This window comes from Gossypium hirsutum, chromosome D11, assembly GCF_007990345.1.
Source record: "Gossypium hirsutum isolate 1008001.06 chromosome D11, Gossypium_hirsutum_v2.1, whole genome shotgun sequence".
Lineage (NCBI taxonomy): Eukaryota > Viridiplantae > Streptophyta > Magnoliopsida > Malvales > Malvaceae > Gossypium > Gossypium hirsutum.
Window position 1 is genome coordinate 54368931 of NC_053447.1, and position 17650 is coordinate 54386580.

Genomic DNA, 17650 nt, shown 5'->3' on the forward strand with positions numbered 1-17650 from the left:
CCTTGAATAATCCCCCTTTTCATTGTGCAACTCTACAACTTCGTATGGATAGACTTGGTGAATCAGGTAGGGCATAGAGCATCGAGATTTAAGTTTTCAAGGGAACAATTTCATCCTAGAGTTAAACAACAAGGCTCTCTGGCCTGCTTTGAATTCTCAATACTGAATGTGCTTGTCATGACATCATTTTATTTTCTCTTTCCAAATCATGGCATTCTCTTACGAGAACATTTTCAATTCTTCCAATTCAGCTAACTGAAGTTTTCGTTTGTCTCCAGCAAGATTCATGTTCATTGAGTTGCTTTAGAGCCTAGTAAACTCTATGTTCAAGCTCCAAAGGAAGATGGTAGGGTTTTCCAAACACTAAACGGTATGAAGATATCCCCAACAGAGTTTTAAAGGTCATTCGATAAGCCCATAGCGCACCGTCGAGTTTCCTTGACCAATTTTTTTGTTAGGTCTTACCACCTTTTCAAGAATGTTCTTTATTTCTCTATTTTCCAACTCAGCTTGCCTATTTTTCTATGGATGGTAAGTTGTAGCAATATTTTGCTTGACATCATATTTGTCCAATAATCACTTAAGTCATTTATTCACAAAGTGGGGCCTTTAATAACTTATTATGGCTCTTGATGTTTCGAACCTTGTGAATATATGCTTGTGTAGAAAGCGCATAACTGCCCTGGTATCGTTCGTTGGACAAGCTTTAGCCTCAATCCACTTTAACACGTAATAAACTGTCACCAAAATGTATCTATTGTCATATGATGATGGAAATGGACTAAGAAAGTCGATGCCCCAAACGTCAAATAATTCCACTTCAAGAATATTGTTTAATGACATCTTATTCCTCCTTGATATATTCCCTACCCTTTGACATCGGTCACAGTTCTGTACATAGGCATACGAGTATTTGAAGAGAGTAGGCCAAAAGAAACTAGCTTGCAGCACCTTAGTCACTATACGTGATCCTCCAAAGTGCCATCCACTTAGAGAAGAATGACAATGGCAAAGAATTTCAGCAACCTCCCGTTCTGATACACATCTCATAATCATCTAATCTGCATATTCTTTAAATAGATCTGGCTCTTCCCAGAAATAATATCTCACATCATGTAGGAATTTCTTCCTTTGTTGATATGTTAAATCTGGTGGGATTATTTCACTGGCCAAGTAGTTAGTGATATTAGCAAACCAAGGACATTTATGTACAGAACTTACCTAAAAAAATTGTTCATCTGAGAATATTCATTTATAGGAACTAGAGAACATGTTTCCTTGGTTTGCTCTAACTTTGACAAATGATCTGCCACTTGGTTCTCAGCTCATTTCCTGTCTTGAATTTCTAGATCAAATTCTTGAAGTAAGAGCACCCACCAAATTACTCTCGATTTAGCGTCTTTCTTTGCAAGTAGATACTTGATTGCTGAGTGGTCAATATAAACTGTAGCCTTGGTGCCTTGAGTTCCAACGTATTTAGTTCTTCAATTAATGTTTTAGGTTGTCTGTATTCTCAATATTCTAGCTCTAGAAAGTAGAAACGAGATGGTCGAGCATAATTGGCTTTCAACAAAGCTGTGTGTTCTTTGGCTTCTTCATCTTCTGGTGGATTAGATCCTAAAATATTCTCTAATGGGTCTTCTAGAGAATTCAGCTCCCATTTTATAGAGACTAATGATTTTAATTCCACCATTGTAGAACAATCTTCAACTGGGTTAGGAAATTTCATTGCTTTTAGCACATTAAAAGTTACTTGGTCACCCTGAACTCGCATAGTAAGTTTGCCTTTTCGTACATTGATTAATGTTCTACTAGTTGCAAGGAAGGGTGTCCCTAAGATGATTGGTACTTCCTTATCTACTTGAAAATCTAAAATGAGAAAGTGACCAGGGAAAATAAACTTATCAACACGTACCAGAACATCTTTCCTTCCGGATGTGCTTCTGACCGATCTGCTAGTTAAAGTGTTACAGTTGTTGATCTTACTTAACCTATTCCCAATTTCTTGAATACAGACATCGGTATCAAGTTAATGCTTGCACCTAAATCACATAGAGCTTTACCATGATAAAATTTGCCAATGTTGCATAGTATAGTGAAGCTACCTGGGTCTTTTAGTTTTGGGGGTAACTTGTTTTGTAAAAATACGCAACACTCCTTTGCCATCGCTACGGTTTCAAATTCCCAAAGTCTCATATTTTTGGATATAATGTCCTTAATGAACTTAGAAAATTTTGACATCTTTTCTAAAGCTTCTACCAATGAAATAGTGATATGAAGCTGCTTAAGAACGTCTAAAAACTTCTTGAACTGCACTCATGCTTTTGTTGTTTCAATCTTTGTGGCTATAGAGGTGGTGGAACCTTCACTTGGACCAAAAAACTCTTCTGAACCTTGGGTTCTGCATCTAACATAGGTATTAGATTATCAAATTTGATTGGGCTAGAATTTACCTCATTGGAGTTTTTAAACTCTGGCTTCTATGGTGTGAGAATTTCAACTTCCAGTTGAATTTCCTCTTTATCTATAGACTCGTCTTCAACCTTAACTACCTTGGGTTCAAAATTCTTTCCACTTCGTAAAAAGACCACTTTGCAATGCTCATTATCTTATTCCTTGGATTTTTCGTATTGCTTACTAAAGCTCATTGTGGTTTATTATGAAGCTCAGTATCCAACTGACCAACTTGGTTTTCAAAATTTTTCAAAGTGGTCACTTGGGTTTGGATCAAGGCGTCATTCTTGGCCATGTATGATTTTAACAAGTCCTCCAGGCTATTGACAGGTTCAGCTCTAGGTGGCTTTTGAACTTGTTGATTAAAAGCTAGTGGGTGATTTAACCTGGGCTACATGTAAGTATTACTAGGTCCAGCTCTTAATTTACTCTAGGAGAAGTTCGAATGGTTTTGCCATGAAGGGTTATAGAAGTTAGACTATGGTCCCTACCTATTTCTATTTTGATTTTGATTTCCTACATAGTAGGCAGACTCCAAATTTGATGGACAGTTGTCAAATGAGTGTACGTCCGCACAATATACGAGGAAATGTTGTCAAACTGAGATGGTGGTTGGGATGCAACATTATTAAGACCATTAGTAGTAAAAGTTTTTAACATTGAAGAGATCGTCCACTTTATGTACTCTTGCTACTCGTCTTTCTCCTGCTCTATTGGTCGGCCATTGGTAATTATTACTAGAAATTCTCTTGATGATGTCATAAGCCTCACAATAAGACTTAGAAAGGATAGCACCATTAGCTGAAGCGTCCACTACTATCATCATATGTGCATTGAGACCATTATAGAAGGTCTCCAATTGGATGCAGTGTGGAGTCCTGTGATGAGGGCATTTGCGTAATAGTTCTGTAAATCTTTCCCATGCCTCATACAGGGATTCATCGTCTGATTTCTTGAAGGTTGTGATCTCATTCCTTAACTTAGCATTCTTGCTAGGTGGTACGTATTTGACCAGAAAATGTTCCGCTAAATCTTGCCAGGTAGAGATTGAATCAGATAGCAATGAGTTGAGCCAAGCTCTAGCTCTGTCTCTTAAGGAGTATGGAAACAATTTTAATTTTAGTGTATCTTCTGCTACCCCAACCATCTTGAAGGAGTCACTCATCTCCATGAGCAATCGAGGTGAATATGTGGATCTTTAGTGGGCATTTCGCTAAATTGACTCACTTTTTGAAGCATCTAGAACATAACAGGCTTTAGCTCAAATTACGGTGCCTCGATTTCAGATCTTCAAATGCCTAGATTAAGCTCATTAAAAAGTGGCATTGCGTATTGTCCTTTGGCTCGATCACTGTCATCAGCAACAATGATTGGGTTGTGAGCTTGATTATCCCAAATTGCTTGACCTTGATTTTGAATTTCAAGGTTCATTTCTTAAACTTGTCTCTGGGCTTGTCTTTCTTGTCTCTCCTGTCTAAAAGTTCATTATATTTTAGGGTTTACTGGGAGTAAGTCAATAATTTGATTAACGTTAATAAACACATGGAAAGAATTAAATAATAATAAAATAAACAGAACTGCAAAAATAAACTTCACAAATAATGATTCTAAGACAATCCCCGACAACGGCGCCGAAAACTTGTTGTGATGTGTAAATATATAAAATTAATCGTGAAATATGTGCAAGTGTACAAAATCATAACAAGTAATAAAGTGATAAATAAATAAGTATTTCCTCCTCAAGGACTGAAAATTGAGACAAAATTTGTGAAAAATAAATTTAACAATTTGATAAGAAAAATAATTAATCAAGGGTTTTATGCAATTAATCCAATCTAAATGATTCTATTCTATATGTGTGCAATTTTTCTCTCAAAAGAATAATAAATACTTCAACAAATGAGTTTTAATAGTAACAGTAGAGTCATTAATCCACTTCAGTCTATGATTAATTTAATCTAGATAAAAGTTATTACGAAATAAATTCTTTGCATAATTGGTGAATCACTAACCATAATTTTTTTTTGGTGATAGAATAAAGATACAAAGTAGAAAGACTTCAACACTCAAAGGAGGATCTTCAAACAATCTTAAACCTAGGCTTCTAGTATGAACTCACTTAGCCAGACTATCAGTAATTAAGTTTTCCTCTCTGGGAATATACTGAATTTTCCACTGCTCTATCTTTCTCAAGATAAGATGAATTTTCCTAACTAAGGCAGAGTTAGAGTTCCCCAAAGAATCTTCCAAGATTACATTAATAGCTTCAATACTATCAATTTGGATTAGGATTATCTCGAAATGCCTATCCAGAATAAGGTTCAGCCCATTTAGTATTCCCAAAAGCTCTACCTCCAAAACGGTGCAATTGCCCAAATATTTGGTGAACCCAATGATCCACTCACCATTATCGTCTCTCACACAGCCACCATCTGCAGCGAAACCTTCATCAAACCTCACTGAACCATCTGCGCTCAAACTCACCCAGCTATTAGGTAAAGGCAAATTATGAAGATGACTTCATGCTTTATAAGATGAAATCCTTGAAATAGAGGAATATTGTCTTGCCCAACTATATGAGATTTTAATAATCTCGTCAACACTCCATGTAATACCTTGGAAAATGAATAGGTTTTTATTCTTCTAGATACACCACACGATAATCCCAAAGAGACATGGCCAATCGATTCCACCCCAATATGAAAAATGGCTCTAAAAATTGTTCCTCATCTAGTCAAGAAAAGATCCAGAATAGAAAACAGAAAGATCTTGCTGTGGAATAAGCTTGTCCCAAATGCCTCTAGCAGCATTACAATCTCTGAGTATATGCAAAACATCTTCATAACCATGTCCACAAAGGCTACAAGCACTACTACTCCCAAAGCTGCATCTTACCCTCTCAGCATTTGTTAAGGGACGTTGTTTTAGAGCCAACCAGATGAAAAAACGAATTTGATGAGGGCCGTGAAACTTCCATGGTATTTCCCAGAGCTGCTCTTTTAAGTTGAAACTACCTTCATGAACCTTCTCATAAGCGCATTTGAGAGAGAAAGAGCTAGTCGAGGTAGCTCCACAAATAATTCGATCAGGACCTGGCGAAGGATGAGGTGGTGGTACACCTATTATTTTGTTGATAATCTCCTTAGGAACCCAAGGCCTGAAAAGATCACACTTCCAAGAGCCATCACATGCAACCATACTATTGAGAGAATAATCTAGAAAAGGGTTAGCAGAATAGGGGATAAACTTAAATAAAGGACCACAATTGGAAATTCAGGGGTCTTGCCAGCACTTGATGCTATTTTCGTCTCCAACTGACCAGTTTAAGTTCTCATGATTGAGGGTTCATACCTTAGAAATGGATCTCCATAAAAAGGAACACCGACTCCTTGACAAGTCATCTGGTAAACCTCTAGGGACTCTATGTTTTGACCTAAGCATCTGAATCCAGAGGGCATTAGTATTAGAAATGATGTTAAAACCAACCTTTAACATGAAAGAGATATTGTGGTCTTTCAACTATCTAAGACCAAGACCACCGTGATACTTAGGTTGGCACACCGAACGCCAACTAACCAAGGTTGTCTTTGAGCTGCCATTATGAACTCCCCAGACGAATTTCTGAACTACGTGCTCGATCTCATCACAGACACCTTTGGGAACCATCATTGTCTACATGAAATAACTTGGAATCAAGAGAAGAACAGATTGCACCAAAGTAACCCTTCCAGCTAAGGAAAGCTAACTGGCATCCTAGCTAGACAATTTATTACGCACCCTTTCCACATGTTGGTGACTTTGTCATGAAATAGTGGAACTCCAAGGTAATATCCCAAATTAGTAACTTTTTTGAAAACCAAAGAAATCACTTTTACGCTCCCCCAAGTTATCGTCCACACCTTTTGAGAAAAAATATCAGTCTTTCATGAATTAATCTGATGTATCGAATAGTCACAAAACTAATCTAAAATACTTTTAATGACTCGAGCTTGATTCTCATCAGCATGACCGAAGAGTATCAAGTCATCGGTAAAGAAAAGATGAGATAAAAGTGGCCCACCATAGGACAACCAAATAGGAGACCAATTACACATATCAATAGCATTACGGATACTGTGACTTAACCACTCTATGCAAAGAATAAACAGATAAGGAGATAAAGGACATCCCTGACGAACGCCTCTAGCTGGTCGAAATTTCTAGGTTGGGACACCATTCAACAAGGCCCGCATAGTAGAGCTAGAAATTGCAAACATAATAACATTTCATAAAAAAAAGAATACCTGCAGTTTGGAGCGACGCCTCAATGAAATCCCACCGTACTCGATCAAAGGCCTTCTCCAGGTCAATTTTGATGGCCATCCATTTCCTGTTTTTCTACGTACCTCTCATGGAATGAATAACCTCTTGAGCAATGATAATGTTATCAGTGATATTCCATCTTGCAACAAAACCAACTTGCTTGTAAGTTAAGAGCCTCAAAAAAATCACTTTAAATCAATTGGCAATGATTTTCATGACCAACTTATAAAGAACAAAACATAAGCTGATTGGCCAGAACTGAGAGAAATCCATAGGATTCTGAGTTTTAGGGATAAGCACAATGAGAGAATTATTTAACTCTGAATCAATCTTCAAAGACCTCCTTAACCCACGTACAGACCGAGGTACCAACATAATCCCATTGACTTTGATAAAACAAGGCATGAAAACCATCACTCCCTGGAGCTTTCAAAGGTGCAATATAAAAAAGAGTGGCTTTAATTTCCTCAGCCGACACTAGTCTGTTAAGAATATTAAAATCCTTATCTTTAGGGCACGGGAAAGCAACAGATGGGAAATCTCTCCTTAGCTCAGGATGTTTGCCATACAGATTAGAGTAAAAATTAACTGCTTCAAGCTTCAGTTGATCATCATCCATAATCCACTTTCCCAAGCCATTTTTCAAAGCAGTAATTTTGTTCTGTTTACGTCTTCTCAATGTGCGTGAGTGAAAGAATTTTGTGTTGCGATCCCCAAAACCAACCAATCACTACATGCTTTTTGTCGCCAAAGAATCTCTTTATGATGAAGCAAATTTTCCAATTCCTCTCTCACATCCATCTCGACTTGCTTAAGAAACTCCGAGTTAGTTCTATCACGTTCAATCTCAATATGTTCCAGTTTACGAGACAGGAGTGTTTTACGAGTAAAAATATGACCATAAACCTCTTTGTTCCAAATTTTAACTCGATTAGTGAACTGAGCATGTAGGGATGACATGCTCGCAGACATCCTCCAATTCTCTTTAACAAAGTCTGAAAAGGATGGATGTTTAATCGAACTGGCCAAAAATCTGAACAGACTCCCTTTTAAAGAATGAACCTTAGAAAAAATAGATAATTTTAGAGGCCTGTAGTCAGATTTGAGCCGAGGTAAATGGGACACAATTGAATTCAGAAAATTTGTGTTCCAAGCAGTATTACAAATAGCCTTGTCCAAGCGCTCAATAATTCCCCCTCTTTGCCAAGTGAGCTGCGACCTCCGGAAACCTAAATCTAGAAGTTGGGCGAAATCTATAAAATTACCAAAGATATGACACATTTTCCCTAAAACTCGTCCTCCTTTTTTCTCACTAAAGGAAATTATGGCATTAAACTCACCAATCGCCACCCACAGGGACCTATCCAATGGAATAGAACTTTACAAAACCTCCCATAGAGGTTTCCTTTTCTAACTATTAGGACTACCATACACAAAGGAGACCAAAGAAGGCTGTCGTAAGGAGCTATCAGTAACTTTGGCTAAGACAAATTAGGGATCACTTTAGAGCACCTCCACACTAATCGATTCCTTCCACCTAATCCAGATACCTCCTAAAAAGCTGGCTGCTTCCACGATGAGAATTGTGAAAACCGAGCTTAGCAATAACCAAATCCGTTTTCTCACCACTGACCCTAGTTTCTAAAAGACTGATCAAATCTGGTTTATGCTTCCAATTATATTCCTAGAAGACTCTAACAAATTAGAACTCGCACATCCTTGAGAATTTAAAGAAAAGATAGTAAAATTCATAAATAAAATAAATATGAGAGAAAGACTAACCTCGTAAAGGATATCAGTAGCTTAGACACTGCCAGATTTGATGTCTAGTTTATTTGTAAAAATTCTAGCTTGCACACTAATGAGCTCTACCATAAAGCTTATAGCTTCTGGGAGGAAGACTCATGAACTACTGGCAGGTTTGAATTTCCCCCTACGCCCACGAATAGAATTAAATAAAGATTTCCCACTATGTTCATTTCCTTTTCTGCTCTCAGCACCATGCGCTTTAGGAATATTTGAAGGGTTTGCACGCACCTTTGGTTTGGAATTCTTATCCAACTTCTCTTGGAAAGTAACAAAAGTATGCTTTTTAGGGTAAGGAGCATTAGAAATTAGACCCACTTTAGCCTCAAGATGCTTTTCGAAAGTAGGATTCAAATGTAAAGAGGTAGCCTTATCATTTGAAAAGTAAATAGGAATTGTTGGGTCTTTATTCTTAATACCCGTTGCACAAGCCCAAATTATAAGAATTTGAAATCTGGCCCGCAACCCATTGTGATCCAGGACGTTCCAACGAAGACTCATTACACTTTTACGAAATGCCCAAAGCCAAATGTGGCCCAGAATTTTCGGAAGTCATATCACTGACACGCAGCGAGACATGGGCTTTTAATCCCAACTCCTATCCCGCATTATTATCCCCAAAAGACCCAAATTCTATGCTTGGCCCACAATCATCAACACGGCCCGACAGACCTTCACCCATATTAACCACAACCACCGATCCAGACCCTTTCTCTATTTCCTTGCCTTTCAAGTTTTTGATGAAATCTCTTTGAATAAACCTAGCCGTTCCAAGAACCTTAGAAGACATCTCCAAATCCGGTGTTAGAGATTCAGAACCCATGGAAGATAGCTTTTCAAACCGGGAACCCACCGGATTCCCTTTTAAAATTTTTGTTTTTTGTCCACAAATCACTTCCTATTTGCTCCGAGATTTACGCTCAACCACCATCCATGGGCCAAAGGCTTCTCCCATCGTCGGCAGAGCATCCCTCTTCTTCGCTGGAGCTATTTCACTACTCAAAAAACTCTTGGGAATTTCTTCACCACCATGACCACTCCGATCTGTCAAAGAAGAAAGACATAAATTCTTAAGGTGTCTATATTTACCACACGATAAACATACCTCGGGTAATGCCTCAAATTCCACACATTGGAGTTGACCATTGACAAGCACTTGAAAGGTAAACAATTTTTCTAAATCGACAAAATCAGCCATTCGGGTGAATTGTCCCCTTTCCCGATTTTCTGTTTTAATGTCAAGTTTAATCACTCATTCAACCAAACTTCCAATCTCCTTTAAGATCTTTTTCTGGTATAGGAATCCCGGCAGACCCGGAAAGTGGATCTAGGCCAACACATCACAGGGGAATGGTCTTGACGAGCCAAAATCCACTGTCTACGGTTAGACTGTAGGATAGTGTCCAAACACTAACAGGGGACCTTATGTCAGCCCCGCATCATAATCGACCCTGCTCTGGAAATGAACAAGATAATATCCATTTGTAACATCCTTAGGCGAAAGGATTGTGTAGGCTTCCAGAGACTAGTGATACGATTAGACAAAGCCCCATAACCTATATTGCGCCCAACAACTTGACCACCACGGTGAGCTCCATTCCCTTGATCAAGATTTTGGTAATGCGATTCGAGAAGTCAATGACAGGAATACCATTAAGGTTGGATATACGAATATATCCAACTTCAAACTCTTGTAGCTCCATTCCCATGGTTAAGAATAGCGGCACCATCAAAAGAGTTAGAAACCGATCCTCCCAAGAGTTTATCTTTTCATGAAACTCCACTTACCGAGGACGAGTCAACCATCATATTTGCCAAAGAGTCATCACTTCCACCAAACTTTTTTGGTATTACGATCAGCAATGGAGTCTTCTCCCATGCCAATCCAATCGTCGGACAAAGATTCAGCACCGCTCATTATGAAAAATTCCAGAGTTCTTAATCTATTGTAAATTTATTAACCATAATTTTAACTTACCCTTCCGGGTATCGTTACTACAAAATGAAAGATGCAACAGTATAAATCTAATATAAAACAATATAATCACTAGCATGCTTCTCCTGAAGTCACTACGTTCAGTCTTGTAGGCCCATCTTATATCCCTATGTCAAATGCAACTATAAAAACTATGTGAAGTAGCAAAATTAGGTCTATACTGAAATAATTTAATCATGCATTCCTAAGGTTTTGTAAGGCAATAGTTACCTCTCGGCATAGTTGCTAAATTTAATTAATTAATCCTTTAATCAATTAGACATACACGAGTCAAGTATTTTTTCAGTTAGCAACCATCTTCTGAGATAAATTAACTAACTTAATTACTTATTAAACTCACGGAGAATTAATAAGCAAACATGATTTTACCTGACTAAATGAGCACAACCAAATGCATAATAATTTTTTCGAACTTCATTGAGCATAAACAAATGTTTCATAATAATTCTAGCATAACAAGATTAAAACATGGTAATTGATAAGAAAACACAAAAACACAAAGTAATCATATTTTCAATAAACAAGAACACAAGAAGAATTTAAAAGAGTAAAAGGAAACAGAGTTGTTTCACGGTGGATGTCGCGGTGGTGCACACAACTTTTCCTCCTTGAGACGCTACAAACTATCTTGAAGGAAGCTTACTGCTTCAATTACCCACACTCAAGAAGATTATTTCTCTTGAAAAAAACAAAGAAACAAAATCTCTTAAAAAGAGAATGAGAGAATGTGAGTGAATTGGCTGCCCCAAATGAATGGGTGAAAGGGCCTATTTATACTAAGGGAGGTAGCTTTAAGCTACTAAAAATAACATTTAAAATCCCCCTTTTACTCCCTCATATGGTCGGCCACTTGAAAGGTGGAAGAGAGGTTTGTTTGTTTTGTTGCTAAAAATAACAAACTTAAATAGTGGATGGGTTTGAACAGGATTTTTGGGAAGTTAAGGGTTTTTTGCAATTATTGAAATTAGTATTAAATGACTGATTTGGATTGAAGGAAAATGGGCTAATCTAGGTGCAAATTTTGACCTCCATTTGCGTGTGAAGCTCCTCCCTTCGAGTGAATATTTTGACTCTTTTTTCCTGCACTCAGTGTTTTGGTTTTCATTGATAATTTATGCATTTCATCTCCATGCTTTGTAGAGCCCCAATTCATCATGTTACACATTACTTGATGTTAATCTAGCAGCTTACATGTTGGGATTCAACTCGCCACACCATCAGTGCCTCAACGGACAAGCTCCAAGACTGCATTTTTTTACCGATGGCTTTTTAACTATAAATTTGGGTTGAATTTATTTGGACTTGTGGGGAAACTTTTCCTTGCTGTTTTGGACATGAAATATGCTCATCTTTCATGCATGGATTAATTAAATTTCAGCTCCACTTGGTCGGTCATGTTTATCGTCTTTTTGGCCCAATTGATTCTGAAGTCATCCTAAACTTGCATAATTTCAATCACTGAGCTCACTAAATATTTAACAAATATTTATTTTGTGAAATTTAACATAATAAAATAATTTAACTTCCAAGAGTCTAAATAAAAAAATTAATTAATATTTTTAAGAAAATTTTGAAATTAATAAGAAATCACCTGGAATTAACAAGAATTGTAGTTATAAAAGCTTAAGATAAGTCTATATTTTTTAGAGTTATCACATTTCTTTAACTTCATTATCTCAAAGGACTTGAATAGGTTGTACTTCATCCCAATACCATGTTTTCTCTTCATCAAACACAATATCTTGGCTAATCATGACCTTCTTTGTCATAGGTTTGAACAATTTGTATCCCTTTAATGTTTCACTAATACCAAGAAAGACGCACTTCTCACATCTATCATCAAGCTTCTTCATTTTCTCCTCTGAGACATGTGCATAGGCAATGAACCCAAAAATTTTGAAGTGATCTACCACTGGTCTCATTCCAGTCCAAGCCTCCTCTAGAGTCACATCTCGAAGAGCATGAGTAGGAATCCTATTCAAAATGTTGATGCTTTAACTTACAACTTTTGTCCAAAACACTTTTGGAATTCTCCCTCTTGCTAGTAAGTTTCGAACGATGTTGAGAATGGTTCTATTTTTCCTTTCCGATACATCATTTTGTTGTGGTGTATAAGCAGTTGTGAGCTCTCTTTAGATGCCATGAACATAAAAAAAATTTCAAATACCTTAGAGCAATATTCACCACCACAATCAGTTCAGAGAGCCTAAATGATTCTTCCATTCTTATTTTCTATACAAGCCTTGAAGCTTTTAAATTCATTAAAAGCCTCTATTTTTTCTTGTAAAAGGTAAACCCAAAATTTACGAGAATAATCATCAATAAAGGTAATAAAATACCTTTTACCTCCATTGGAAATTGGATTTATTAGCCCACAAATGACTGAATACACTAACTACAATACCTCTTTTGCTCTCCATGACTTGCCTTTGGAAAATTGAGATCGGTGTTGTTTGCCAACAACACATTCTTCACAAACTAGGGAGGGAGAGATAATTGGAGGAGACCAGTCACCATATTTTTCTTTTCAAGTATCTTCAAACTAACAAAGTTGAAATGACCATAGTCAAAATGTCACAACCATGAAAGATCTTTAACTTTTGCCATCAAACAAGATTGAACAGCCTCAGTATTCAATGGAAACAACTTGTTCTAACTCATTTCCACAATAGCAACAACTCTTCCAGATAGATCAAAAATCTCACTAGCATCATTCTTAAAAGTGACAAAATATCTCTTTTCCAATAGTTGACCAACACTCAATAATTTGTTTTTTAAAGTAAGAGCATATAACACATTAAATATGGTTTCCACAAAACCATTATTGGTTCTAATACTCATGTTACCTTTTCCCATGACATCCATAGTAGAACAATCACCAAAGCTTACGGTGGAACGAAAATAATCATTTAAATACGAAAAACATTATTTACTTCCACACATGTGGATATTGTAGCCTATACATACGAAACATATGGCTCAAGTTCCTTTTCAACTTGAACCACAATTAACAAGGTTTCTTATTCCTTCTTCTCAAATAAATGTGATTGTTCATCCTTGCCACTCGGTAACCTAGCATAACATTCAAAATGATAATAATCAAACTTTTGAAATCTAAAGCATTTTATCTTGGATTTGTCAAAATTTCATACTTTACCTTTACTTTGGTCATCATTGATTCTGTAATTCTCGCCTTATTCCTCTACCTAATACCACTACCTTTACCCCTTCCTCTAAAATTGGAAGACGAAATAAAAGTAGAAGCCTTCAAATCTTATTCCTCGGAGGTTGAAATACAATTCATCTTCTGCTCATGCACCAACAAAAAGCTTTGCAAATCATAAAGAGACAATTCATTTATATCTTCTAACTCTTCAATAGAGCAAATGACATAATCAAACTTCGGTTTCATGAAGCGCAAAATCTTCTCCACTATGATGACATCCTCCATCTTCTCACCATAGAACCACATACTGTTACAAATCTCCATGGTTCTAGCACAATAGCAAGTGACAGATTCCCCCGTCATCTGTAAAGTCTCGAAGTCCTCCTCAAGGCTTAAAGCTTTGATCTCTTCACCCTATAGAGCATTGATACTTTTTTTTCATGGAATCCCATATATCCTTGGAAGTTTCTTTGCAAAGAATAGTTTCCAAGATGGGACAATTAATAGCCTGAAAAAGATAATTTATCACCTTCAAATCTTTCAGCTTTCTCGTGTCGAACTCTACTTTTTGGGCATTCGTCAAAGTTTATCCTTCCGCAAACTGTTTGATACTTGCCTCAACAATTGGGAAATACTCTTTTGATTATAAGAAATTCTCCATCAACATACTTCAATGGTCACAGTGGCCATCAAAACGGGGAATGATTGCTTGAACAAAACTGCTTTCTAAGGCCATAGGTGAAACATTTTCTAGGCTAACAAGAACAAATCTAGCTTTGATACCACTGTTGCACTTACAAGTAGAGAAAGAGAGAAAAATGAGCTTTTAACTCAAACCAGAGAAGATGGTTTTCATTGAATTGACAAATAAGTTCAATGGTTCTAGTCTTTTATAAGCTTTGTAATAGCTAAAATTAGTAAGCTTAAAGTTGAAAATAGCAAAACTAAATACGAGAAAAATCCTCAATCATATTTGGTAATCCCTAACTTTTAGGGATGCTTTATTTACCAAATATAAAAAATATCTCAACAGTTATCATGTCTCTTAGTTGCAATCATCTGGTGCGGGTTATGATTATGATATTGTAGTGTTCACCTAGGGTTAGATTAAGCTAGCGCAAAGCCAATCCATGTGGGCGTTGAGGTTGCTCTCTAACCTCAATAGTTAACTTTTTGAGTATGGTTATCCAAAAATTTGTATCATAGTATTGTTTTAATATGAAAATTCAATAATTCTCATTACCTTATTATTGGGATGATAGTTTTCTATATGAAATTCTCGTTATGAGATGAAGATCGCTGCAAATATTTTAATTTTTTTAATGAATTTTGAGTAATATTCGTCAGACAAAATTCGCCAAACGGAACAATTGAGAATAATTATCTTCAATTTTTTTAAGGACACAATTTTAGAGTAATGATTGGGAACCATTTAAGTAACCTTTAAATTTTTTAAGATGATTTTTAATATTTAGAGATAAAAATTAATTTATCAACCTCTAAATTTTGTTTATTTTCTTTTATTGATTTATTTCTTATTTCATCCTTCTTGATTCACATTAATAAAATATGAAATCGTCAACATCATACAAGTAAATAAACTGAATAGCACAAGCAAATACAGAATAACCTTAATGGTCCCTAGAAGCAAATTTTTTATTATATCACTATCATCATCGTATCAGGTGAAGATGACAGGATGAGAAAATTTCACATGAATCCAAACAAAATTATTTGATTGTGATAAATGACCATATACGACCGATTTCTAGTTACAGACAAAATAAATATTTATATTTATATTTATATTTATATTAGATTATCACAAATCCGATTAAAAGGATTTTGTGAAAATATATATTTATTAAAATTTTATATAAAAATTAAATAAAATTTAATTGAAATAATAAAATTTACAAATTTTTACTGTCACACTAATATATTTTATTTTATATAACTTTTTAAAAGTTATTTCCTAATTGAATGTCCGGTCAATTAATTTGTTACAGTTAACTTAATCAAAGATTTTAAATCAACTATAGATGCGATATTCAACTATAAATTATTTACATAATAGTAAACTTTTTAAATTTCTGAATTATTTTTAACGATGAAATTACAATTTTATTATAATATTAGACTATAACTTCTGAATAGAAAATTGCTATTGTAGCAATTCAAGTCACGGTTCCTGCCTAGCACCGCTGCTCTATAGAAAGACAAAAATTATAATAATTCTTTTAACCATTCATTTTGATTTGCAAGTGGGTAATAATAAAGGAACCACTCATGTGATATGAAATACAGATAATCAAAGCACACACAGTTTCCGACATTTCCATTATTATTTTGTTTACATCAGAAAAAAGAAGAAGACAGATATGAGCTCAAGAACTGGGGCTAAGGTGCCGGTCATAGATTTCTCAAACCAGAACCTGAGACCGAGCAGCCCTGAATGGGATTTGTTGAAGTTCCAAGTCCGGGAAGCATTGGAGGAGTACAGCTGTTTTGAGGCCTCGTTTGACCAACTCCTGGAACTTCGGCAGCCAGTTTTAGAGGCCTTGGAACAGCTATTTGACTTGCCTTCACAAACAAAACAGCTTTGTGTTTCCGATAAACCCTTTCGTGCCTATTCTTGGCCTCCATCAAGATTGTATGAGAGCATGTCCACTGATGATGCACATATTGTTGAAAACATTGAACAATGCCTCACAACCACCTTGTGGCCTCAAGGAAACATAAGCTTCAGGTACTTCGATTCACTTGCAAAAACCCCTTTAGCAAAACTACTACACTTTTTTTTTTTTTATCTGCTCTGTTTTTGGCAGTAAAACTCTGGCGTCTTTCACTCAGCTAGCATCAGGATTAGAGAAGACAATTTTGAGGATGATTTTGGAGAGTTTTGGCCTTGAGAAATACATGGATGAACTTGTGGACTCAACAAATAATCACCTGAGGGCAATGAAATACGGAAGGACAAACACCAGCGAGCCAACCCTTGGGTTACCTGCGCACTGTGATCATACTACAATGACTCTTTTGTGTCAATTAAATGAGGTTCAAGGATTGGAGATCCTAAACAAAAATGGCGAATGGATAAATATAAATCCTTCACCCAATTCTTTCGTAGTCATGCTTGGAGAATCCTTCAGCGTAAGTCACTTGTATATAAATAGCTTGACTTAAACAAAAGCTCAAGGTAGATAGAAAGTAAATTTTGTACTGTTGCAGGTATGGTTGAATGGTCGATTGCCTTCTGCTTATCACCGCTTGATGATGAAGGGAAACGAGACCAGGTATAGCATCGGATTGTTTGCAAGGCCGAGAGGAGGGTACCTAGTAAAGGTTCCCAAAGAGCTTGTTGATGACAAAAATCCGATGCTCTTCAAACCCTTTGATCTGGAAGAATTTTTGAAAATTTACTCCCCCCAAGCTGTTCAAGGTGCTACTAGATCTACTCTTAAAGCTTATTGCAGTGTCTAAGATTTGGGCATAAATAAATCGTGGTCTCTCTCTATGTAATATAATCAAGGCTATCCCAACTCAACATTGAAGTTGGCCAAATCAACTGTCCTGAAAGGGTTGTAAAAGAGGTAGTGATGGCAAAGACAAATTAGATATTCCGAATGTTTTTCTTTTCCAATTTGTTGGAATTAAAATGAAGTAATACTTATTTGGTTTATTTTTTATATTTCAAAGATGATCGTTTATATAAGTTTTACATGTTAATCAATTATTTTTGTCGATTTTGTACATTTGTGTGTTGGTGGTGTTCATGTTGGTATTATGTTTTGGTACTTATAGTATTATAAATTTCTATATGCATTTACATGTTAATAATCATTTTACAGGTATTTTTGCGTGTTTGTAAAAGTGACATGTTGATGTATTTTTGTGTTGGATTATATTTTTTCATAATAATTTAT

The 17650-nt window shown here is 36.0% G+C and overlaps 1 protein-coding gene, 1 long non-coding RNA gene and 1 other non-coding gene across 3 annotated transcripts; 2 read left to right on the forward strand and 1 right to left on the reverse strand.

The window, feature by feature from the left end:
• The first annotated feature begins 3329 nt into the window (after positions 1-3329).
• On the forward strand, positions 3330-3436 carry LOC121223949 (small nucleolar RNA R71). Its single transcript, XR_005921415.1, has one exon. It is a non-coding gene; the product is annotated as a small nucleolar RNA R71 (small nucleolar RNA).
• Positions 3437-13250: 9814 nt separating this feature from the next.
• LOC121223117 (uncharacterized) lies at positions 13251-14549 on the reverse strand. The gene is made up of 2 exons (XR_005920514.1): positions 13716-14549; positions 13251-13630 (listed from the first exon to the last, which is right to left on the reverse strand). It is a non-coding gene; the product is annotated as an uncharacterized lncRNA (long non-coding RNA).
• Positions 14550-15970: 1421 nt separating this feature from the next.
• LOC107961879 (probable 2-oxoglutarate-dependent dioxygenase AOP1) lies at positions 15971-17406 on the forward strand. The gene is made up of 3 exons (XM_016898041.2): positions 15971-16473; positions 16553-16877; positions 16956-17406. Exons 1-3 carry the CDS (start codon positions 16106-16108, stop codon positions 17205-17207), a joined length of 945 nt encoding a protein of 314 aa, XP_016753530.1. The 5' UTR covers positions 15971-16105; the 3' UTR covers positions 17208-17406.
• Positions 17407-17650: the final 244 nt, after the last annotated feature.

Coding starts and splice junctions, on each gene's coding strand:
- LOC107961879 (XM_016898041.2), top strand. CDS start 16,106: ATGAGCTCAAGAACTGGGGCTAAGGTGCCGGTCATAGATTTCTCAAAC. Junction 16,474..16,552: donor CAAGGAAACATAAGCTTCAG/GTACTTCGATTC, acceptor TGTTTTTGGCAG/TAAAACTCTGGCGTCTTTCA. Junction 16,878..16,955: donor TGCTTGGAGAATCCTTCAGC/GTAAGTCACTTG, acceptor GTACTGTTGCAG/GTATGGTTGAATGGTCGATT.